The sequence below is a fragment of the Pithys albifrons genome, chromosome 14 (genome assembly GCF_047495875.1).
Source record: "Pithys albifrons albifrons isolate INPA30051 chromosome 14, PitAlb_v1, whole genome shotgun sequence".
In the NCBI taxonomy this organism is placed as follows: Eukaryota; Metazoa; Chordata; class Aves; order Passeriformes; family Thamnophilidae; genus Pithys; species Pithys albifrons.
In genome coordinates, this window is record NC_092471.1 from 4,160,290 (window position 1) to 4,179,287 (window position 18,998).

At 37.4% G+C, this 18,998-nt stretch overlaps 1 protein-coding gene across 4 annotated transcripts in view; it reads left to right on the plus strand.

Moving 5' to 3' along the window:
- PCDH11X (protocadherin 11 X-linked) overlaps positions 1-18,998 on the plus strand; it is a 450,745-nt gene that overhangs the window by 47,077 nt on the left and 384,670 nt on the right. For 3 of the 4 annotated variants that reach the window (XM_071569243.1, XM_071569246.1, XM_071569244.1), the window contains exon 3: positions 16,569-16,616. The exons of the other annotated variant lie outside the window; for it this stretch is intronic. In XM_071569243.1, coding sequence (XP_071425344.1) covers positions 16,569-16,616 — 48 coding nt within the window. The remainder of the gene's footprint in view (positions 1-16,568; positions 16,617-18,998) is intronic. 4 annotated transcript variants of the gene reach the window in all.

The window sequence follows — 18,998 nt, forward strand, 5'->3', positions numbered from 1 at the left end:
AGGAAAACTATAGAAAATGGCAAAATCAGGAGTCCCTGGGACTGAGTGCGCAACAGTTCAGATCACCACAATAGCAGTCTTGTTTTGTGAGTTTATTTTTGGCCTGTGTATTCAGAGAGAGGATGTAACAGATCAGCAGAGTGGTAGCACATTTGTGTCACACAAGTGGGAGCTCGTCTGAAATACAAGCTACAGCTCTGCCAAAGGTAGTGTAGGGCACAGGGCCTCGTCTAGAGATGTAGTGTGAAACAAGATAATCTGCCAGAGAGTTGCTTTACCAAGAAAGGTTCAAATAACTTTCAAATACCAAATTATTTAGCTTTTAACTGGGGGGAGAAAAGAACCAGTTACAGGTTTATTCAAGTGTCTCTGAAAAACTGCTTCTGCATCATAATGGAAAGAAAGGTGATGGGTTTAAACACACATTTTATGGACTAGATGTTCTGAAATACTGTGCTACACATGTCACAAACAAAATAATTTGTAAAACCACTGTCCTGTATTTGGATCTTCTAAAGGAGTTAATTGTTTTGTTCGTTTTTTTTTCTCTTGTGTGCCTGTTGTTCAGGAACTTTTTCAGTTATGGATTCACCACCTTTAAGTAAGTCAGCAATTCCACACGCCTTGGAAAGCATTTGTAAAAGCAAGACAGCCAAACACCATTTGGAATAGTATGTTCAAATCTTATTCTATTGGTAGTTTTTAAATGTTAATTCAAAAGTGACTGTAAGAGGGATAAAAAGGGAGAAGAAATGAAGGATTCTGGTGAGCAGCCAGAAAAACCAGAACATATTTGACAGGAGGGCCATGAAGGTGATTAGAGGGATGAAACACCTCCCCTTTGAGGAAAGGCTGAGAGAATTGGGGTTGTTCAGTCTGGAGAAAAGAAGGCTCCAGGGTGACCTTTTTGAGGCCTCTCAGTACCAGAAGCGGCTATAAGAGAGGTGGAGATGGACTTTTGCAAGGTCATGGCCACCCACTGACAGAGGGTAGAGTTAGATTAGAGATTAGGAAGAAATTGTTCCCTGTGAGGGTGGGCAGGCCCTGGCACAGGGTGCCCAGAGAAGTTGTGGCTGCCCCATCCCTGGAAGTGTCCAAGGCCAGGCTGGACAGGGCTTGGAGCAACCTGGGCTGGTGGAAGGTGCCCCTGCCCATGGCAGTGGGTGGAACAAGATGAGTTTTAAGGTCCTTTCCACTCAAACTATTCTATGTTTCCATGATATACAAAGATCCATCCATCCCTGGGGAAGATTAGGCACATGAAAAAGGAAGGCAAGAGTGGTAGTGGCTGGGAATTCTTTCCTGGGAATACTGAAATACGAAGAGGGACGGTGGCTGGTGCACAAGGGTGGTGCTGCTTTTCTTCCCCAAATGCTCTTTATGTGCCTTATCCTGCTCTGGTTTTTGGTGTATGCTCTGAAGATACTGATGTCTTCTGGTTTCTGATATATATTGACCTTTTCTTTCCTCCTTTAACCAGCACAGGGAAATGTGGGGGAACTGCAGCCCAGGAAATTGTTGTGCCCTCTGAGCAGGGTGAGCCTGGCACGGCTGACATGGCAGTGCTGGGGGAAACTTTGGGAAGCACCTGCTATGAAACTGCTGGGCAGGTCAGCTTACCTGGAGGCTGCAGAGGAGAGGGAGATGCTAAGACACGAAAATCACTTCACAGAAGCAGAAAAGCTGATGCTTTAGTGTGTGTGCAGCAGCAGAGTGAAATGTGGTACTTTGGGTTTGGAAAGTGATAGAAAATTGACAAGCTGTGCAATGAAAAGAAAGTTTTACAATTATACTTCAATTTTGAAAGACATTTAGTGAAAATTTGCTTGTTGCCTGTGTGAAGCTGGGCCTGTTTTGCCAGAAAATAGAGATTTTTTTTTCCCCATTACAACGTCTAAAAAAGAATAAACTTCTCACTACAAACAGCTGAATCCTTTATAGGTTTTCACATGTTTTCAGCAACTCTGTGGCTCCTGGGGAAGGTAACAGTCATGTGGTACAACATTTCCTCACGTTGTTACACTTACCTTACTGCCCCTTTCAAAGGGTGAGGAGAAGTTTGCATATAATTGTTCTATTCAGTTTCTTTTGAAAAGTAGATATAATGAAAAGATTAAGTCTTTAAATGTATGACAAACTTCCATGTTATTTTAATATCCTGCCTCTTTTTAAAAATTCTTTTTAAAACAGTAGAAGGCAAAACTTGTAAAAATATGTGTTTTTGTATTCTGTGCTTCATAGAAGCTTTGTAATGCAGGATTTGACTTATTTAAAACAAGAGAGTGCTTTAATTACCACTTGAATTAGCACTTGGGTATTTTTTGCCTGCTTGCATTTTATCAAAATGTACCTCAGCATTAAATAACTTCTTTATATGTAACTGATTCGTGGGACTGCAGCTTCAGAACTGTCCAGGTGACTGTGATTGTACTGTCTGAAATGCAGGAACTCTCAAAAGACAATAGTTTTACTGCTAATAGAAGAGGTGAGAGAATCATACAAAGAATCTTGCAGTTTTCTAAATAAATTGTTGTGCAAAGTATTATAAAATATTGAGTTTCTCTGCTGAGATGCCCAAGACTGACCATGGAGAGAATGACATTAAGGTTTCACATGGTAAACAGTGTTTACTGTGAACAAGGGTAGGAGGGAGAACTTAGAGCTCCTTTAACAATAAAAGAAAAACCATTAAAATGAGAAGTAGGTGGATTGGGCAGCAAGGGAATATAACTGATGGTAGGAGATGGCAGAAGGGGCAGCTAAGACAATGAAGTAGTTCAGAAAAAAATAGCCAGGTGGAAAACCAAAGATTTTTGTCTCAGTTGAGATTACTGCTAAAAGTATAATGTAAATGGGAAAAGAATTGGGCATTCATAAACAGAAGTAGTATGTTAAAACAGTGGGACACAAAAGCAAATTTTAAATTGAAGCCTTAATAAACAGTGATTTCTGATTCAGGATGAATCTACATACACTACTGTTCTGGTTTAACCCAGTGGGCGAGTAAGCCCCCAGGGCTTTGTTCGCCTCTTCAGGCCATTCCCATTGTTTACAGACTGATGTAAAATGCACCCTGTGCCTGGCAATGCCACCACAGTGTTGGAAATACCTGCATGCTGTTGTTGATTACACCATTTCAGTACACTTGTATGTAGTATAACCCCATTAATATACTTAAAATTTATAGGTGTCACAGGCCTCTGCTTTGACTACTAAGATTTCAGAGTGAAGCATTTCTTTGTTCTCTTAGATGGTAAAAAGGGGAGTTGGTTCAGAGCAGGTTTAGAGTAGAATTGCAGCTTGGAGTACTGTAATGGAGAGTCATGTGTACTTCCAAAAGGATTCATATGACTGCATGTTTTAAGTAATATTTTATTATTAATTACTTAGCATTTCTTGTCAACTAGTATATCATATTCACTAGAAGTTGCATAGGTGTAACAGGATGGCACACTTTTATGATCTAATCTTATGTGCTAATAAATTATTGCTTTAATCTGTAACAGTTTGGGTTGGAAATTTGACTGGTGTTACTGGTGTAGTTCCATTTCTCTGACCTATTCCAGTAATTCTGCTCTATTTACCTACCAGAAACAGCTGGTGCATTCCTTACAGGATAACAGAATAGTCTTTCTGTAGTTGTCAGTTCAAACCTCTGTAATCTGACAAAATAGATTCTCACTCTGTCTCACAACACTTCAGTCTTGCCTCTGATGAGGAGAGTTATATCTTGCTGCTGTAAAATCTGTGATGTCTTTCAGTAGAAGATTTCCCCTTCTTCCTGATACAGTTTATCAATTCCATGGCCCCTGGAAGGTGAAGATCACAAATCATATTTCAGGCCAGCTTTTGCAACTGGGTTATTTCTGAGTCTCCCAGTAACTCATTTCAAGTCAACTCATATCACTGTCAAGATCAAGACTGGAAGGAGATGGGTTTTATGTAAAAAGAAAGCCATAGAGGTAGTTAAATTTATAGAATCAGACTAGGTTTGTAGTTAAATGAGAATCAGAAAGTCAGATTAATGAAGTCTGGGTTGATAAGTTATCATAAGCATTGATACAAATTTGAAAGTCAAAAGCTGTAAGTGGAGGAGGACAGACAGAGCTTTTCTGTGGTCTCCTTGTGCTTTAATGTTGCACCAGCACTACCTGAGGGGTTCATAGAGAAAAAGGAAGACAGAATGGTTAAGGTTCCTGCAAACTCAGTGCACAGTGACAGAGACTCAGATCTTCTTAAGACAGCGTTCAGCAGATCAGCTTCACTGTCCCAAACACAAGCTGCTTGAATCTCTGCTTTTCTGTCCTTTCTTGCCCTTCAGTCCTTTCAGTGGGAGCTGAAGCATCAACCCTCACTTTTCCTCTCAGACCATGTTTGAATGAGGGAGCATCCCACAGCTAGTCATCCTGGAATTAATGTTAATTAAATTAATGTGGATGATTCTTCTGGATAGGCTTGAGCAGCATGAGAGGACAGTGAAGTGGTATATTGTCCCTTTAAGTAGGTCACAGGAAGCCTGAGGTGGTTGTTATCAACATCTGCATTCTGTGAAAAAACTGTGAAGATAGAGCTTTTTTCCTACATGTAAACAGATATTTATTAATATTGTCAGGCATTACTGAATATTGCAGCTAGATACTAATATGATTAAGGACTTCCAACTTAAGTTTTCTCCTGTTATCAAAAATCTGTTGTAAATTTATTGTAGCCCACTAGTAGCAAAGTATTCTTGCACTTTCTAATTTCTTTTTTATTAGCAACCCTTTCTAGTAATTGTGTAAGGGAAATATGGCTGACATATATAAGATGGATATTCATGATCCCAAGGATTTTTATTTTAGACTTCTGTGTACTCAGAAAAACAGATGATTCCTTTTTTTTTTTAATATATATTTTTTCCTACTCATGAAGTAGTAATGTGCTGCACAGCAGGGCTGGAATTCAGAGCTAGTCTTCAGCTACAGGGAAATTCAGGCATTAGTAGGAAGGCTCAATTATGTGAAAAAACTGAGCCTCACAAGTGTCATACTACTCACAAATGTGTAACACTTCCCACCAGTTTTGTGGTTCAGCTTATATTGTCCCTAGCACTGCTGTTCAGAGTTTCAGGTGCTGACTCTGTAAAGCTCTGATTGGGGAAAGAGACCTTTTGTTCCCTTAGTAATTACAGGAAAACTTGGAAGGTGGGCTGAGAAAAAAATTATAGATACTTGTAAGTAGAATTCTTATCCCTTACATTTGTCATTGTCCTTTGACATCTTGTGAAATATATTTGCATCTCACCGTTTTCCTGTTCTTTAACTTTAGGAACATAAGGAATTAAAAATAAAAAAAAATAAGTTTTCCCTTTCCTTAGCTTCTTTATCTCAAAATATTTTTATGTCCTCTTTGTGTCATAAGGCTATTTATATTTTTTTTCTGTAGCTGAACATGCACCTTCTTACAAATCCTCTCGCCCACCACTTACCCATTTTCTTGCTGTATGAAATATCAAAGTCTATGATTCTTCTGAGAAGGTCTTGTAATAGAATAAAAATGCTGCTCAGTAGTAATTTGGCTAGAGAGATCTGGACAGAGAAATGGTCATCTGTGAACATTGTTTTGAAAAAGTCACTGGGGCTGAGCTTGAAAGGGGCAAAAGAGCTGATTTGCATTCTTGGAGCTGCGAGTGTGTCTGAGGAGAGCAAACTCTGCTCTGACTGGTGGGAGCGAGTCAAGAGTCAAGGTAATTGCCTCTTGTTGGTTGATACAAGGCTCCTTTAGGCTGGTTTCTGGCATTATTGCTGTAAAACTGTCAGGTTCCGTTATCCTGACATCCCTTTGGGGATGGAATGAGGACTGGAGGAGAGAGTTGCTTCCAGGCACAGCGAGTTCAGCGAGTTAGGGAGAGGGACAAGCTGGTGGATCTGTTTGCATTGGAGGCTCTGATTTTCACACTAGCTGTCATGAAACAATAATATAGAACTTAGCGTGTTTCTGAGGGGAAGGGATGATAGACTCAAGCTGGAAGGCACAAATCTGTCAACTGGAGACCTTCCCTTCATCCATCTTAGAGGAACGTTCTCTCTCGCTGACGTCCGCACGGATCAGTTTGCCACTTAACACGGATGTGCTGATGCTTTCTGAGCACAAAAGGCTGAGGGTTTGCACAGTCCTCTGGACAGCAAGTGTGTGACTACCCAGAGAGACAAGCCCGTTTCCAAAATACAGGCAGAAAACAATTGTCTCATTTCTAATCACCAATTACAGAATATGTGATGCTCTGAACAGAAAACCACATTAATAGCAATTAAAGAAACACCATCTAAATGAAATTATACTTTGCTTTGCATCTATGCATGATGATGGAGCTGCAAATATAGTTAATTTTTACAGCTGTCATTAGCTCTCCTAATGACAACCTAACAACTAAATTCAGCTTTTGAAAAAACAATAGATCACGGTCTAAAACGAAATAAATTTATCAGTGCTTTTGAGGAATAAATGCTTTTATCAACTATCCTGATTGTTGTTTAACCCATATATGCAGTTTTTAAAAGCAGAGCAATCACAGATGAATGTTATCTATGAATATTTCCCTTTGCCCCTTATTTTATCTTTTAAGAATGACCTGACATAGGTGTCTAAATTTCAGACCATTTATTTATAAATTATGTTATTGTCTCTGCTTGATACACTGATTATCACCAATGTACCCAAGAGGATTTTTAACTTTTTTGGTAATTTTCTTAGTTATTAAATAAGAACCTTATTACTAAAGTCAGCTCTAACTGTCACAATCCAAGAACAGAACGTACTACATTTAAAGACCATTATTTTTTCAACCAAATTAGAAACAATTGCCACAAGTTCTAGGAGAATATTAACTAGTCATACTCTGTATTGCTGCATGGAATGGAAAAGTTCTTTGGATCCATTGTAATTCCAGTTTGAGGACAATTTTGTAAGGATTATTTTTTTCTGCTTCTTTTGCTTACTGTAGTGGATGCAGCAATAAATATTTGTCTTTTGTTTTGAACGACTGTCATGAGAAACATGGAATTAGACTTCCAACACATTGCATGCAGATCCTAACATTGTTCCAATAATTAAAAATGCCAAATTTTTGCCTTTGTCATGTGTACTTATGAGGTTATTGAAAAATGCAACTATTTTGAAAATGTTGAGTAAAAAAAGAAAAAAATTAGATGATCTTAATTGCAAAACAGTTTTTTCTTTTGTTCAACTCACTTTTCTAAGATCTTCTTTTGGGAGGGATGAGGATTTCCAATTTTTAAGATATATCTTGAAAATAGGAAAAGTGGTTTCATTTTTTGCTGGTTTTAGTTGTCATAAAATACAAAACTAAAATATTAAAGTAGCTTTTTATCATAATAATGTGCTCTTGATTTTACCTTTGTTTTTAGCTTTCTAGTATTGGATTTCAGTGATAAAGATTTAAATAATCTCAACTTGTTTCCCCACAAATTTGTAGCATATAATATTTTTCTTCCTTTCAAGAGGAAGTACAGGGAAGAGAAATAAGTAAATCCAAAATTATATTCTTTTAGGTATCAAAGAATATATTTAAATGGAGTGTCAACCATAGATTGTGGCACTTGACTGCATTAGATGGTTATTTTCATTCCTGAAAGAAAGGTTTATTACAAAGTAATTTATATTCTCTAACCCAGAATCATAATTGGTCTGAACATAGCTCCCATAGAGCTTTTGAAGCTGGAACATGCAGCAAAGAGAATTTCAGACAATTCTGGAGAAACAAAAAGAAACATTGGGAAAGGAATGAATTCTGAGTCATCAGCTGTCAGTATTGAAATACATTTTTCTCTTATTGTGCTGTAATTGCTGGCTCTATTAATGGGATGTGTATTCTTGCTTTGGTTATTGCTGATGTTCCAAAGTCGAATAATTGTAGTTTTTTCTCTGCTTTTTCAAGCAAATTGACATTTTTTACCCCCTTCTCTTTTTCTTTTGAGTCAGGATATTCCTCAGTGCTTTTCAGAATGGGATATTATATGGCTTTTGCACTTGGAGAATGAATTTTCCTCTTCATTTTTACCTCAGCCATATAATTTTCATGCTCATTTCCATTAGGGATTTTTCAAAAAGAGTTGCAGCACATTAAAAAAGTATAAATAAAGGAGTAGCTTTTGTTTTGTTCCTCATCCTGTTTCCCATCTAATATTAAAAATAGTGTTTTGGTGCTTTTTTTTTCTTTTCTTTTTTTTTTTTTGTCAATTTACTTTTGTTTGGAAAACCAACAAATACTGTGAATACCATAATTTGAAAGTCAGTCTTAGAAATATACCCTAAAGATTGATAAAACTTTCCTGCTTTCCATCAGCCTTGCACACCTCTTATTGTTTTACATAAATGAAGTATTAATCCAAAATGAATATCCAGGATACTTCCTGTGCTTGTACAATATCAGAGTTTGAAAGAGTTCCTTGAAGCTTCCAGATTACCTCATTCTCTGTCAGATTTTACATTAATTGAATGTTTTCCCCTTTAAGTTCTGAATTAGTCCAGTAGTTGTCTCTAACCTCAAAAAAATTGTCCTTAGGGAGAAAAAGTTCTTAATGTGTTTTAATATCTGTTTCTAATGGCTTTTATTTTTTTATTATTATTCAGATTTTGAAATGCAGTTTGTTAAGACTCCATCCCTTTCAAAGTTATTTGATGTAGGAGCATATCATTGAGTGTTCCAGTTGGCTGAAAATCTCCCTCCCATGCTTGGAACCTTTCACAGTCAGTAGTGTGGAAGTGCTGAAATCCTATCCCAACATCCAGGGGACTGGAAGAAGTGGGAAAACCACCAGTTTCCCCATCACTGGTGGAATATTCACGTAGTACTAAAAGAGCTCCTATAAACAGGAGTGAAACTTTTTGGAATCTAATTTGAATATTATTTCGAACTTCAGCTACATGTTTGTCACAGCATAGCATTTGCTTCAGGCCACTGAATTTCACAAGCAAAGTAACAAAGAAAGTTTCTTTTTGCTGCTTATTGCCTCTAACAAAGACCTGACTAACAGTTGTGCACAGTGGATTTTTTTTTCCTCCTTTTGTGTTTCTTTTTTTCCTTGTATGCTCATGGGTGGAACAAGTTTATCCATCAGAAATGGTTTGAGGGAAGTAACTTCCATTGTGCTGATTGGCAACTTCTGACATGATTTGCATTTGAAATATTCAGTATCATTACAGATCAGAAGACAAAAGTTCATGTTGGAGAGCTGTGTCCTACCTGGGTCTGGAGTCCCAGAAACTAAGGAATGTGTTCCTACACAAATTACTGGGAATGATGCCTTGGCTTTTCCTGCTGGGCAGCTGTTGGAACTAACCAGATTGTGCCTAAGAGCATAATAAGGAGAAACTTTAATAATGCTTAGCCCTCTTGGAAGCTCTGCCCCTTCAGCTGTCAGACTCACTGCACTAATTTAGTTGAGGTTTGCTGTTTTGTTAAAAACCAAAATGGTGAATTTCCAAACAGGTTTCACTTAATTTTCCATTTCACAATGGGTGCCTCCATAGAAATCCACAGTAGGCCCCTTCTCATGTTACCAGTAAAGTTAATTGAGTGTGGAAGCAGAGTTCTGACTCTGTAGGTAGAATGCATAACAAATTTAGTTTTATAGTGTCACCTTAGGATCTGCAGATAATGCTCTGTATTGAGAATCCACATAACAACTGAAAACACTTCTGTTGTACTGAGCAGTCCTGCAGATTTCAGTGAACAAATCAACTCAGTCCTGTCTTGGGGAATAATTGTTTTGTCTTCTTTCAGTGTCTGTGAATCTGATGTCTAATGACAGATGTAGTATTTGGTAGAACATCCTAGGCATGTTTTAAAAATAGAAACATACCCAACAAAAATTTTGAATTCAGAATCAGCTGTTCATTTAGCTCACTGCTTCATAAACATAATAAATTAAATTCTTATTCAGAGGTTAATACCTTAATATGCAAGAATCCTAACAATACACTAAAGCCTTTAAAAAGAAATAAAAATAAGTGTACAGATCAAGGGTTAGGCTAAGTCTTTGTCTCTGAGTTGAAAATTATGTAAAGACTGTTTAAATGACAATGTTTGAGGTGTGCTTTGCTTCCCATGCTGACAATCAGTTTCCCAGATGATGAACTTAAGTTAATGTTTTTGCTGGATTTGGCATTGATTTTTTTACTAGATTCAGTTGTTTCCATCCTGTCTGTAGAGCATGAGGGCTAAACTTCACATTGAATTATTCAGAGCATGTTCTCATCCCCAGAGGGTGCTTTTTCCAGCCACTTTCTGAGTTCCAACCTGGTGTGGCTGTGAGATGCTGTCTTTGCTAGCAAGTGTCTCCAAGCCACATTAATTCTCTGGGCATTGTGGGGTTTGTTTAACCCGGGGTTATTGTCCTAGTGGAGCAGTTGGGAGGAATCTGGACAAACTTTTCATTCTTGTTTGCCACACTCACACCTTCATGGCTGAAATCATGTGAGTTGCCCAAAAGCTGTTGATATTTTGCACTGAGGAAGAGGCTGCAGGTCCAATGTCTGTGTGTGAGTGTTACCAAGTTTTGTTATACCACAAACAATGTGTCCTGTTATTTGGAAACATTTGTTTTAGGACAGTGATTGAATTAACCTCAGGAAAGTACTTTATGTGTATCCAGACCTGGGAAATGGCTTTTTACTTTCACTTGGATTATTACTGGGCAGAAATGACTTCAACTATCTTTGCTTAATTTGCTGTTTCTGGCATAGCACAGTTTGTGTGAGGTCACTCACATTGCTAAATAACTCTTCAGCTGTTTTATTTAATAATTTATTTATTAGCCTTCCTGTGGAGATACACCCCATCATTCACTTGACTACTCAGATTAACCACTCTCTGTATTTTCCCCTGAGTTGTGGGAGAGCTTGTCTCGGTTTACAATTTATTGGAGGATGCCTGTTACCTGGTGAGACTAATCGAGATCTTTGCAACAGGAGATGGATATATTTTCCTTCTGAAACTGGTGTTCTTACTGCTTAAATATTGGCTTATTGCATTCTATGGTTTTATGGGAGCTTTTAATTTTTTTTCCTGCTCATTAGCCACAATTTTTAGTGTATATTTACAACTGAACTCCTACTCAGGAATATAAACCATGAACAAAAATGGAGAAGAAAAGCTGGAATGGAATGATGAGTGTTTGGTGTCCCTCCTGTAACAGGCATTCTAATATTCTTAAATTTATTCCTTTCTTGCAAATCTGTTATATCTATTTCATCTCTGGTTTTAAGTCTGAGAAATGTGTATTCAGTTAGAGTGGAATCAGAATTTTATTTTTGTTTATAGAATATATTCTTGAGTATACCCATATGTGGAAGTATATATAAAATGCACTTTTAAGATTTTTTTTGATACCAAGCTCACAGAGAAGATTCTTCTTAGAATATAAATCATTAACCAAAAAGTCATGACAATTTATTTACTGGAACTTTCAATATACACAGGTAGCATGAGATTTCTTTTCCAAATTGACTTTCAGGCTCGAGTTATTGCCTTACAGTAAGGAAATGTTTCTTCCTTTTTATCTTGCTTTTGTTGTAGTGATTCAGATAAATAGGAGTCAGTAACACTGGGGGAGGAAGAAGTCAAGTTGTCTTCCTGATAAATCCAGGACCAGAAAATGCATTTCTGGTTTATCCCCTACATTCCTTGATCACTGTGGTGAAAAGACTTTTATTAAATGAGTTTTAGAATTCAGTGTCTCTGGAACTATTTTTAGTATTTAGTGTCACTCTATATGTCTTCTCAGCCACTGTCTCTGATTTATTACTCTGAAATTGCAGTATTATTTATTATCTTCCCATGTGCAGTGAAGTGGCATCTTCTTCTTACTTACGTCACATACTTTTGCAGTTTAATATGGGAGTTTCACTGTTATTTTCTGAGAGTAATAAAAAAAGGATAAGTTTTCATTCCTTGAAAAAGTATAGCTTTATTTCTTTCAAAAGCAAAACTGATCCCACGGCAGTGAAATGTCACACACACACACACACAGGCACACACACAGACACACAGACAGACACAGACACACACAGACACACAGACACACACACAGACACACACACAGACACGCACACAGACACAGACACACACACACACAGACACACACACAGACACACAGACACACACACAGACACACACAGACACAGACACACACACACACAGACACACACACACACACAGACACAGACACACACAGACACACACACAGACACACACACAGACACACACAGACACAGACACACACACACACAGACACACACACACACACAGACACAGACACACACAGACACACAGACACACACAGACACACACACAGACACAGACACACACACACACAGACACACACACAGACACACACAGACACACACACAGACACAGACACACACACACACAGACACAGACACACACACAGACACAGACACACACACACACACACAGACACACACACAGACACACACACACCCCTCAGCTGAATTTGTGTGTGCATAAGAGAGAATGGGATAATAACTATACATTAATTTATTGAATGTTCATTTGCAAATGTTTATACTCTTTCTTAACAAAGGACAAATGTTTTCAGTCTCTCAGGTTTTGGTTTTTCTGTTTGTCACAAGCCAAATCCACATGTGCCTGTTAACCCTGATTTCCACTGAAATTATTGGAAGCTGAGGATGCTGGACAGTGTCTGCTTGAGGGCAAAGGAATTTCCAGCAGTGTCTCAGTTGTTTCTGTTTTCTTGTGTACAAGTGGCTGTCAGTTTTCATCTCCTTCTGCCTGGGAGTTCTGATGTGCTCACGGAGCAGGTGGTGCACAGGAGGGCACGGCGGGTTCACACGGCGCTGGCACTGGGCAGTGCCCACCCCAGAGCCCCCAATGTGCCCCCAGAGCCTCCCAGACCTTGCTTGGCTGTCAGGGCCAAACGAGGTTGGGATTTAGGAGCTGTTGTGAGCAGCAATACTGAAGTGTTAGTGCTTCCCTCCAAAGGCTCAGTGCTGCATTAGACACTTGGGCTCATTTATTTCTCTTCCTCAGCGCTGTGCCTGTTGCTGCTCTCAGCCAGCAAGCTGAGCAAATATGCAGCTGTCACACAGTTATAATGCAAATATCAAAATTCACTTGTTGAATATAGTGTTGCCTGATATAAATCCTCATTTCTTTTCTTCATTGTATATCTATAGTGAGACTACAAATACAGAAACATCCTGAAGGGCAAGTCAGGCATCTGGAGCTTCATCATGGGAATTCAGAGCAAAGCTCAAACATATTTCATACCTGACTCTGAGTCCCCTCAGGTGTATTGAAAATTCAGTTTTTTGTTCAATAGAATGTGAACATTTCTGAACAACTATAATGGAGGAGACTAAGAGGGGAGGTTACATCCCTAGTTGTTACCAGCAACTATTGACCTCTCTTGTTTTGCTCTCTTGTTTAGTTTCAAAGTTTAATGTTCTAATGTTTAACTTTTAACATGTTTGGTGATTCAAAAGTGGCTGCCTTTTTCAGACAAGCTGCAAACCTTGAGCAATTGGTAAAACATCTCTGTACTTCAATTTCCCATCTTCAGTTAGTGTACAACTATTTATAGAGCAAGAGTATTGTGAAGATAAATTCCTTAAAGTTTTGTGGTGCAGCTGCATATTTTCCTGAAATATATAATTGCATGTCTAGTGTGCATTGTGCCAGATTATTCAGGAATGGTCCAGTTCCTGCCACTTGTTTGGAAAGCAATTTTCTTGATAATGTTATGTCATGTGAATGCAGTAATGTGAATACACCATTATTCCTACCCTGGTTTGTAGAGTTAGATGATGTGAATTTTTATTAAAAGAAAAGCTTCAGGTTTTGGTTTGGTTTTGGGGTTTGGATTTGTTTGGTTTAGTTTGCTTTGGTTTTGTTTTTTTTTTTTTAAAACATTTTTAATCCATGTTTCAAAAGAGAAATTAAATTTCACTAAAAAACTCCAAACAACCCAACTTTAAAAAGCATTTCACAGACCAAAGATGTGATATGGGACGTTGCCTGCCTAGTTGTTACCATGAAACCTGGTGTGGTCTTGAAAATGTGGTGTATGTGTCTTGCCACTTTCCAGCTCTTCCTGTTCTCTCCCCTGCAAAGCTTGTAGATTAAAAATATTGACACTTTTTAAGTATGGACTAGGAAAAAAAGTCTAACATATCTGTCTAAAGTAGAAAATAAAGTTCACAATGTTTAGATTGAAAGGGGCTCTTTACAGAAAGGACCAAATCATCTGAGAGGATTAAGGAGACTCCAGCAATGCAATTGTTAGAATTATTTAAGTTATAGTAACCTTAAATATAGATTTCCAAGGAAGTTATTTCCTGTGTGGGTAAACCCCATACCCTTTTTTTTTCCCTTTTCATTGATTACTTCCTCATTCCATATTGTAGTTTTTGCTGTTCCTTTCCAGCATGAAATGGTTCATTATTATCCTTATGTTGTATTGATCCCACCTGCAGCGTTGTGCTTGCTGCTGCTTCCCAGGACAAGCACAGTTCTGTGTGTGGTTGTGAACATGGAGAGGAAATCTTTGGCAGTGGTTTCCATTTATAAAATTAGAAGTGGAAAAGTAGCAAGTTGTGGTCTAGACATTGTTAATAATATGATGTCCTTAACTTTAATGTAGGAATGGAGCTAATTAGGATTCTGAATGCACAAAATGCACTTTAGGTTTGTAGATAATTGGGAGCTTCCAAGTCCTATTTTTGCTGTGTATCTGCACTTGTAAGTTCAGTTTATTCCACACTAATATTTTGCTGTTTCAAAGGAAACCAATTGAAACTGTGTGATACTGACAGAAAACCATAAATTACAAAAGCCATGGAAATCTTGGCCTACAAATGAAAAGGCTCAGTTTCTTTGACAAAGAGAATGTTTCAAATCTGTAAGCACCTTTGCATCTGCTGAGGCTTGCATTATAAAAATTTCTTACCTTCAGAATTTTCTTTTTCTCCTTTGATGTTCTGCCACTCAGTTCATGAGGCAGCTGCTGGTACTTGAACACATATTTTAAGGAACTTTGGCTTGTAAGCTGTGGGGTGGCATGAGAGTAATGGCTGGGGAGTCTTTAAGTAGGACATCTGTCCACCAAAGAATACATGGACAGTAAATTGCACACTGTGTAAGGAAGAGCAGACAAAGGACATTTATTAGAGCTACAACACAATAGTTTGGATCTGAGCATCTTAATATGAACCTCTTATTGAAACATGGATCCATTGTTGCCTGTCGTGTAGAATATTTTGTGTTTAAGGCTTTAACTTGGCTTTAGGAACTCACAATTTCACATCCAAAGTATCGCCTTTGAAAGCAAAACACAAGTTTAATTTTCAGCCTTTGCTAAAAATGTTCTCCACCATATAACTGTAGTCTGGTTTTCTGCCTTAAGAACTGAAATTGTGCTGCTATGCTCTTTTCTTTGCTAATCTAACAGCTCACTTACAGAGCAGTTCCACATGTCTTGACAAAAACAGATGAGGAGAAAGTGCCTGGGACATAACTTGTAGTTGTGCACAAGACCTGGAAAGGTTTTCTGTATTGCTACATCTGAAATAACTAGCAGCTGGCAAACATGCATTATTATCTGTACTTCCTGAAGAGATTTTTAGGGTCCTTTGGTCACAAAAGTATATTTCAGCAAAAAGCGTTTTTATTAAGTAATTTATTTAATGTATTACCTATTTACTTTCTAATGAGAAGCTGATATTTCAATCATTTTCTTTCCTTTTTTTCTTTTAAGAGCACTGTTGACATGTAATAAATGTGTGCTTCTAGTTTGTTGCAATATCCATTAGTAAAAGTTTGAGAGTCTCATGTTGTCTGGCTCTTGGCTTCTGTTTAAGATTCAGTTGAACTAAAGAGATAGATCATATGATGTGTTTGTCATTTGTAGTGCACAAAGATAAGGATTGAGAGAAGCTGTAGACACAAAACAATGAGCTGTCTTTTCTCCTGTGTCTTCTTCTGAAAGTTCAAAATATTCTTTGGAAGGAAGACTGAGAACAGTGTTCTATTCTTTGTCAGTTAACAATGGATAGTTACTGTATGCAATTACATAATTTGTATATTTTAAGAAATAATCACTAGTAGCCTGTCTTAATTTGAGTACTTTGTATCCCAGTCAGTTTTGTGGGGTTATTTGCTACGATACTCTTTCCCTTCTCTATTTCTCTGAGAAATTACTACATTCTATCAACTTGCTGTTCTGCAAGTGTTTTGAACACAGCAGCCCATGTCACTGTTATCAGCATTAACCAGAACCTGGTCTTTTCTGCCATTCTTCTCAGCAATGTTCAGGTAGTCAGTACCCCACAGACTTACCAAAATACTGTGATATATCTATGTGTAGACTTCTGGTGCACTTTGTCACATACAGTCCTGTCTGTAGTACTAGAAGCTCTTCTAGTTTTTATCACACTAAGTGTCCATGTGTCATTGCTTATGTATTTATGAAACTACCTAAATGTTACAATTTTTTAAAATACTCTCTAATTTTTTATTTACATGACAGCCCAAAACAGCTCCGAAAAGGACATTTGGATCCATTACAAATGATCAGGTAAATATACAGTAGGGAGTGTTCAGCAAGAAAGTTTCATTATCTTAGAGGCTGTGTGTGTAAATCCACTGAAAATGATGTTATGAAAATGAAATAAGGTAATAAATGTACCTATAGCTCTGATAAAGAATCTTGTGATCAGGGCCAGGGCCTCTTTAAAGCTACCCCATATGGACATAACATTATGTTGCCTCAAAAAGTTAGATTATGTTGCTTAAACTGTAATTTTAGATTAAAAAAGCCAACTGCTTTTATTTCTCATTCCCATCCTTGTGTAGTGCTGGAGATATTGATGTAGCAGATTATTTCTACCATTATTATTTTAAAGGCCAGAGGTACTCTATAACTGTTAATTATCTTGGTGCTTTTCCTATGGGCTTATACCCTTCCCAGTGTGAACAAATGCTGAAGATCACTGGGATAGTGGGGTGACTGAAGTACAGTTCAGTCCACATAGAAATCTGACCCTAATGGAAATTTAAACTTCACCAAAGTTTTAATGATTGTAGAGCCATTTGCTTCAAGAATTTAATCCTGAAGGTTTTTCCTCAGATTTCTTGTTTTAGCTCTCAGTTTAATTCCTCATAATGGAGAGAATTAGATATTTATAAACTTAAAAATGTATTTCTTGAATGTTCCATAATTTTTTAAAATGTTTAGAATGTGAGAACTGTCTGTTCTCAGAAAATGTGTTTGTAAATTATCCTTTAAACAGCGTGAAATGGGCTTGCTTGAATTAAGAGAAAGTCTACTACTCTGTAATGTTTTTTGTGATTTAAAATGCTACGTAAACCTGTAATGAAGAGGAAGAAATACACTTGGATAATATTTTTTTTCCCACAGAAAATTATTCAGGTGTTAATAATGAACTTGGAAGAGATCTTTGCATTCTTTGTTGTTTTTGCAGTAGTTTATTGCTAGCAGTGGGGAACTAAAGCACTGTATTTTATATCCAACTTGTATGCTATAATGAAAAATACCTTTCCCATACTTGATAAGAAAAGCAGAGGTGGGTATGCACATGTAGGACCACGTGTATTCAACGTCTGTATGAAGTGCTTGTTGTAGTTGTGGGAAATAATGACAGGATAATCAGTGCCCATCTGTCAACTTGTGTACAAATAAAGAAGTAAAAGAGAGCTGACAGGTTGTTTTTACTCTGACTTCTGTTGCCTTTCCCTTCCCTGGAATCTTTGTTAAAGCATAGAAAATAGAATTTGTAATTTCATAGCAATTATGAAATTTATTGCAAATAACTGCTCACCAGATTGAATATGGGGAGGAAACTCATGCTCTGCCTTCATGGAGCTCAACACAGAATTACCATTCTAAAATTTACCCTGAGTGGTTCAAAATGTATATCTTGATTTAGAAACAATTTGCAGGGCTTGTTTTCATGCCTTCTGCTAAAGAAACCAAAGCTGTATTTGTTTTACTGCTTCAAAATGTGTTCCAGTTCACTTTATACTGTCCCTAGTCACAACTTAGTGTTGTCACAAACAGTGTGTGAGCTGTACAGCAATTTCTGATATGTGGATGATTAATTCCTTCCCATGAAATAAATGATTTCTTATGTAGAGTCAAATTCTGGCTTGGAGAAAACAAATCAATGATAGAGTACAGCCTTACACAGGAGTGTATGGAAGCTATAAATGCATTCACTTAATAGTGGGTAGCAAGATACAGAGAATACAAATCCTTTACAAGTAATGAGAAATAAAGACCCTTGCACTCTTGGGAACATTTTCTTTGCCTTTGTTCTGAAGTGTCTCAATCCACTTTAGAACACAACTGCTCTGAGCAGGTGAAGCTTGTGGTGGAAGGTGTTGGAATGAGGTGACCTTTAAGGTCCCTTCCAGCCCAAACCACTCATGATTCTGTGACTGTTACATGAGTGAAGGTGAAAGACAAGCACAATAAGTAGAGAAAGAACCAGACTGTGCTCTGTTGTTCATTATTACATATAAGATCTGTAAAAAGAAAATCCTAATTAGTCCACAACTTTGTTAATAACTTCTTTTTTTTCTGGTCATCCCATACATTTGGATTTAGTAATTTGCATTCTATCTTTGTTCTTATGCAAGATGGTCAGACAACTACCTTTACATCATTTCTTCCTCTGAAGGGTGAGATGTGAGAAGAATTCTGATGTTCTTAATCCCTGGTTGTCTGGAGAGACAGCAGAAGAGGGAATTTAGTTGTAGATTGCAATATTTATTTTAGAAGATTTGTCAACGCCAATGTTTAAAAAAAAAAAAAGAAAAGCTGTGTTTGTGCAATATATGTAGCATTTGGGCACAATTCCAGGGGTGTTCAACAAACACCATGAAAAATATTGATTATTTTCAAATTGATCTTGCAGTTCTATGATATTTTTTAAAA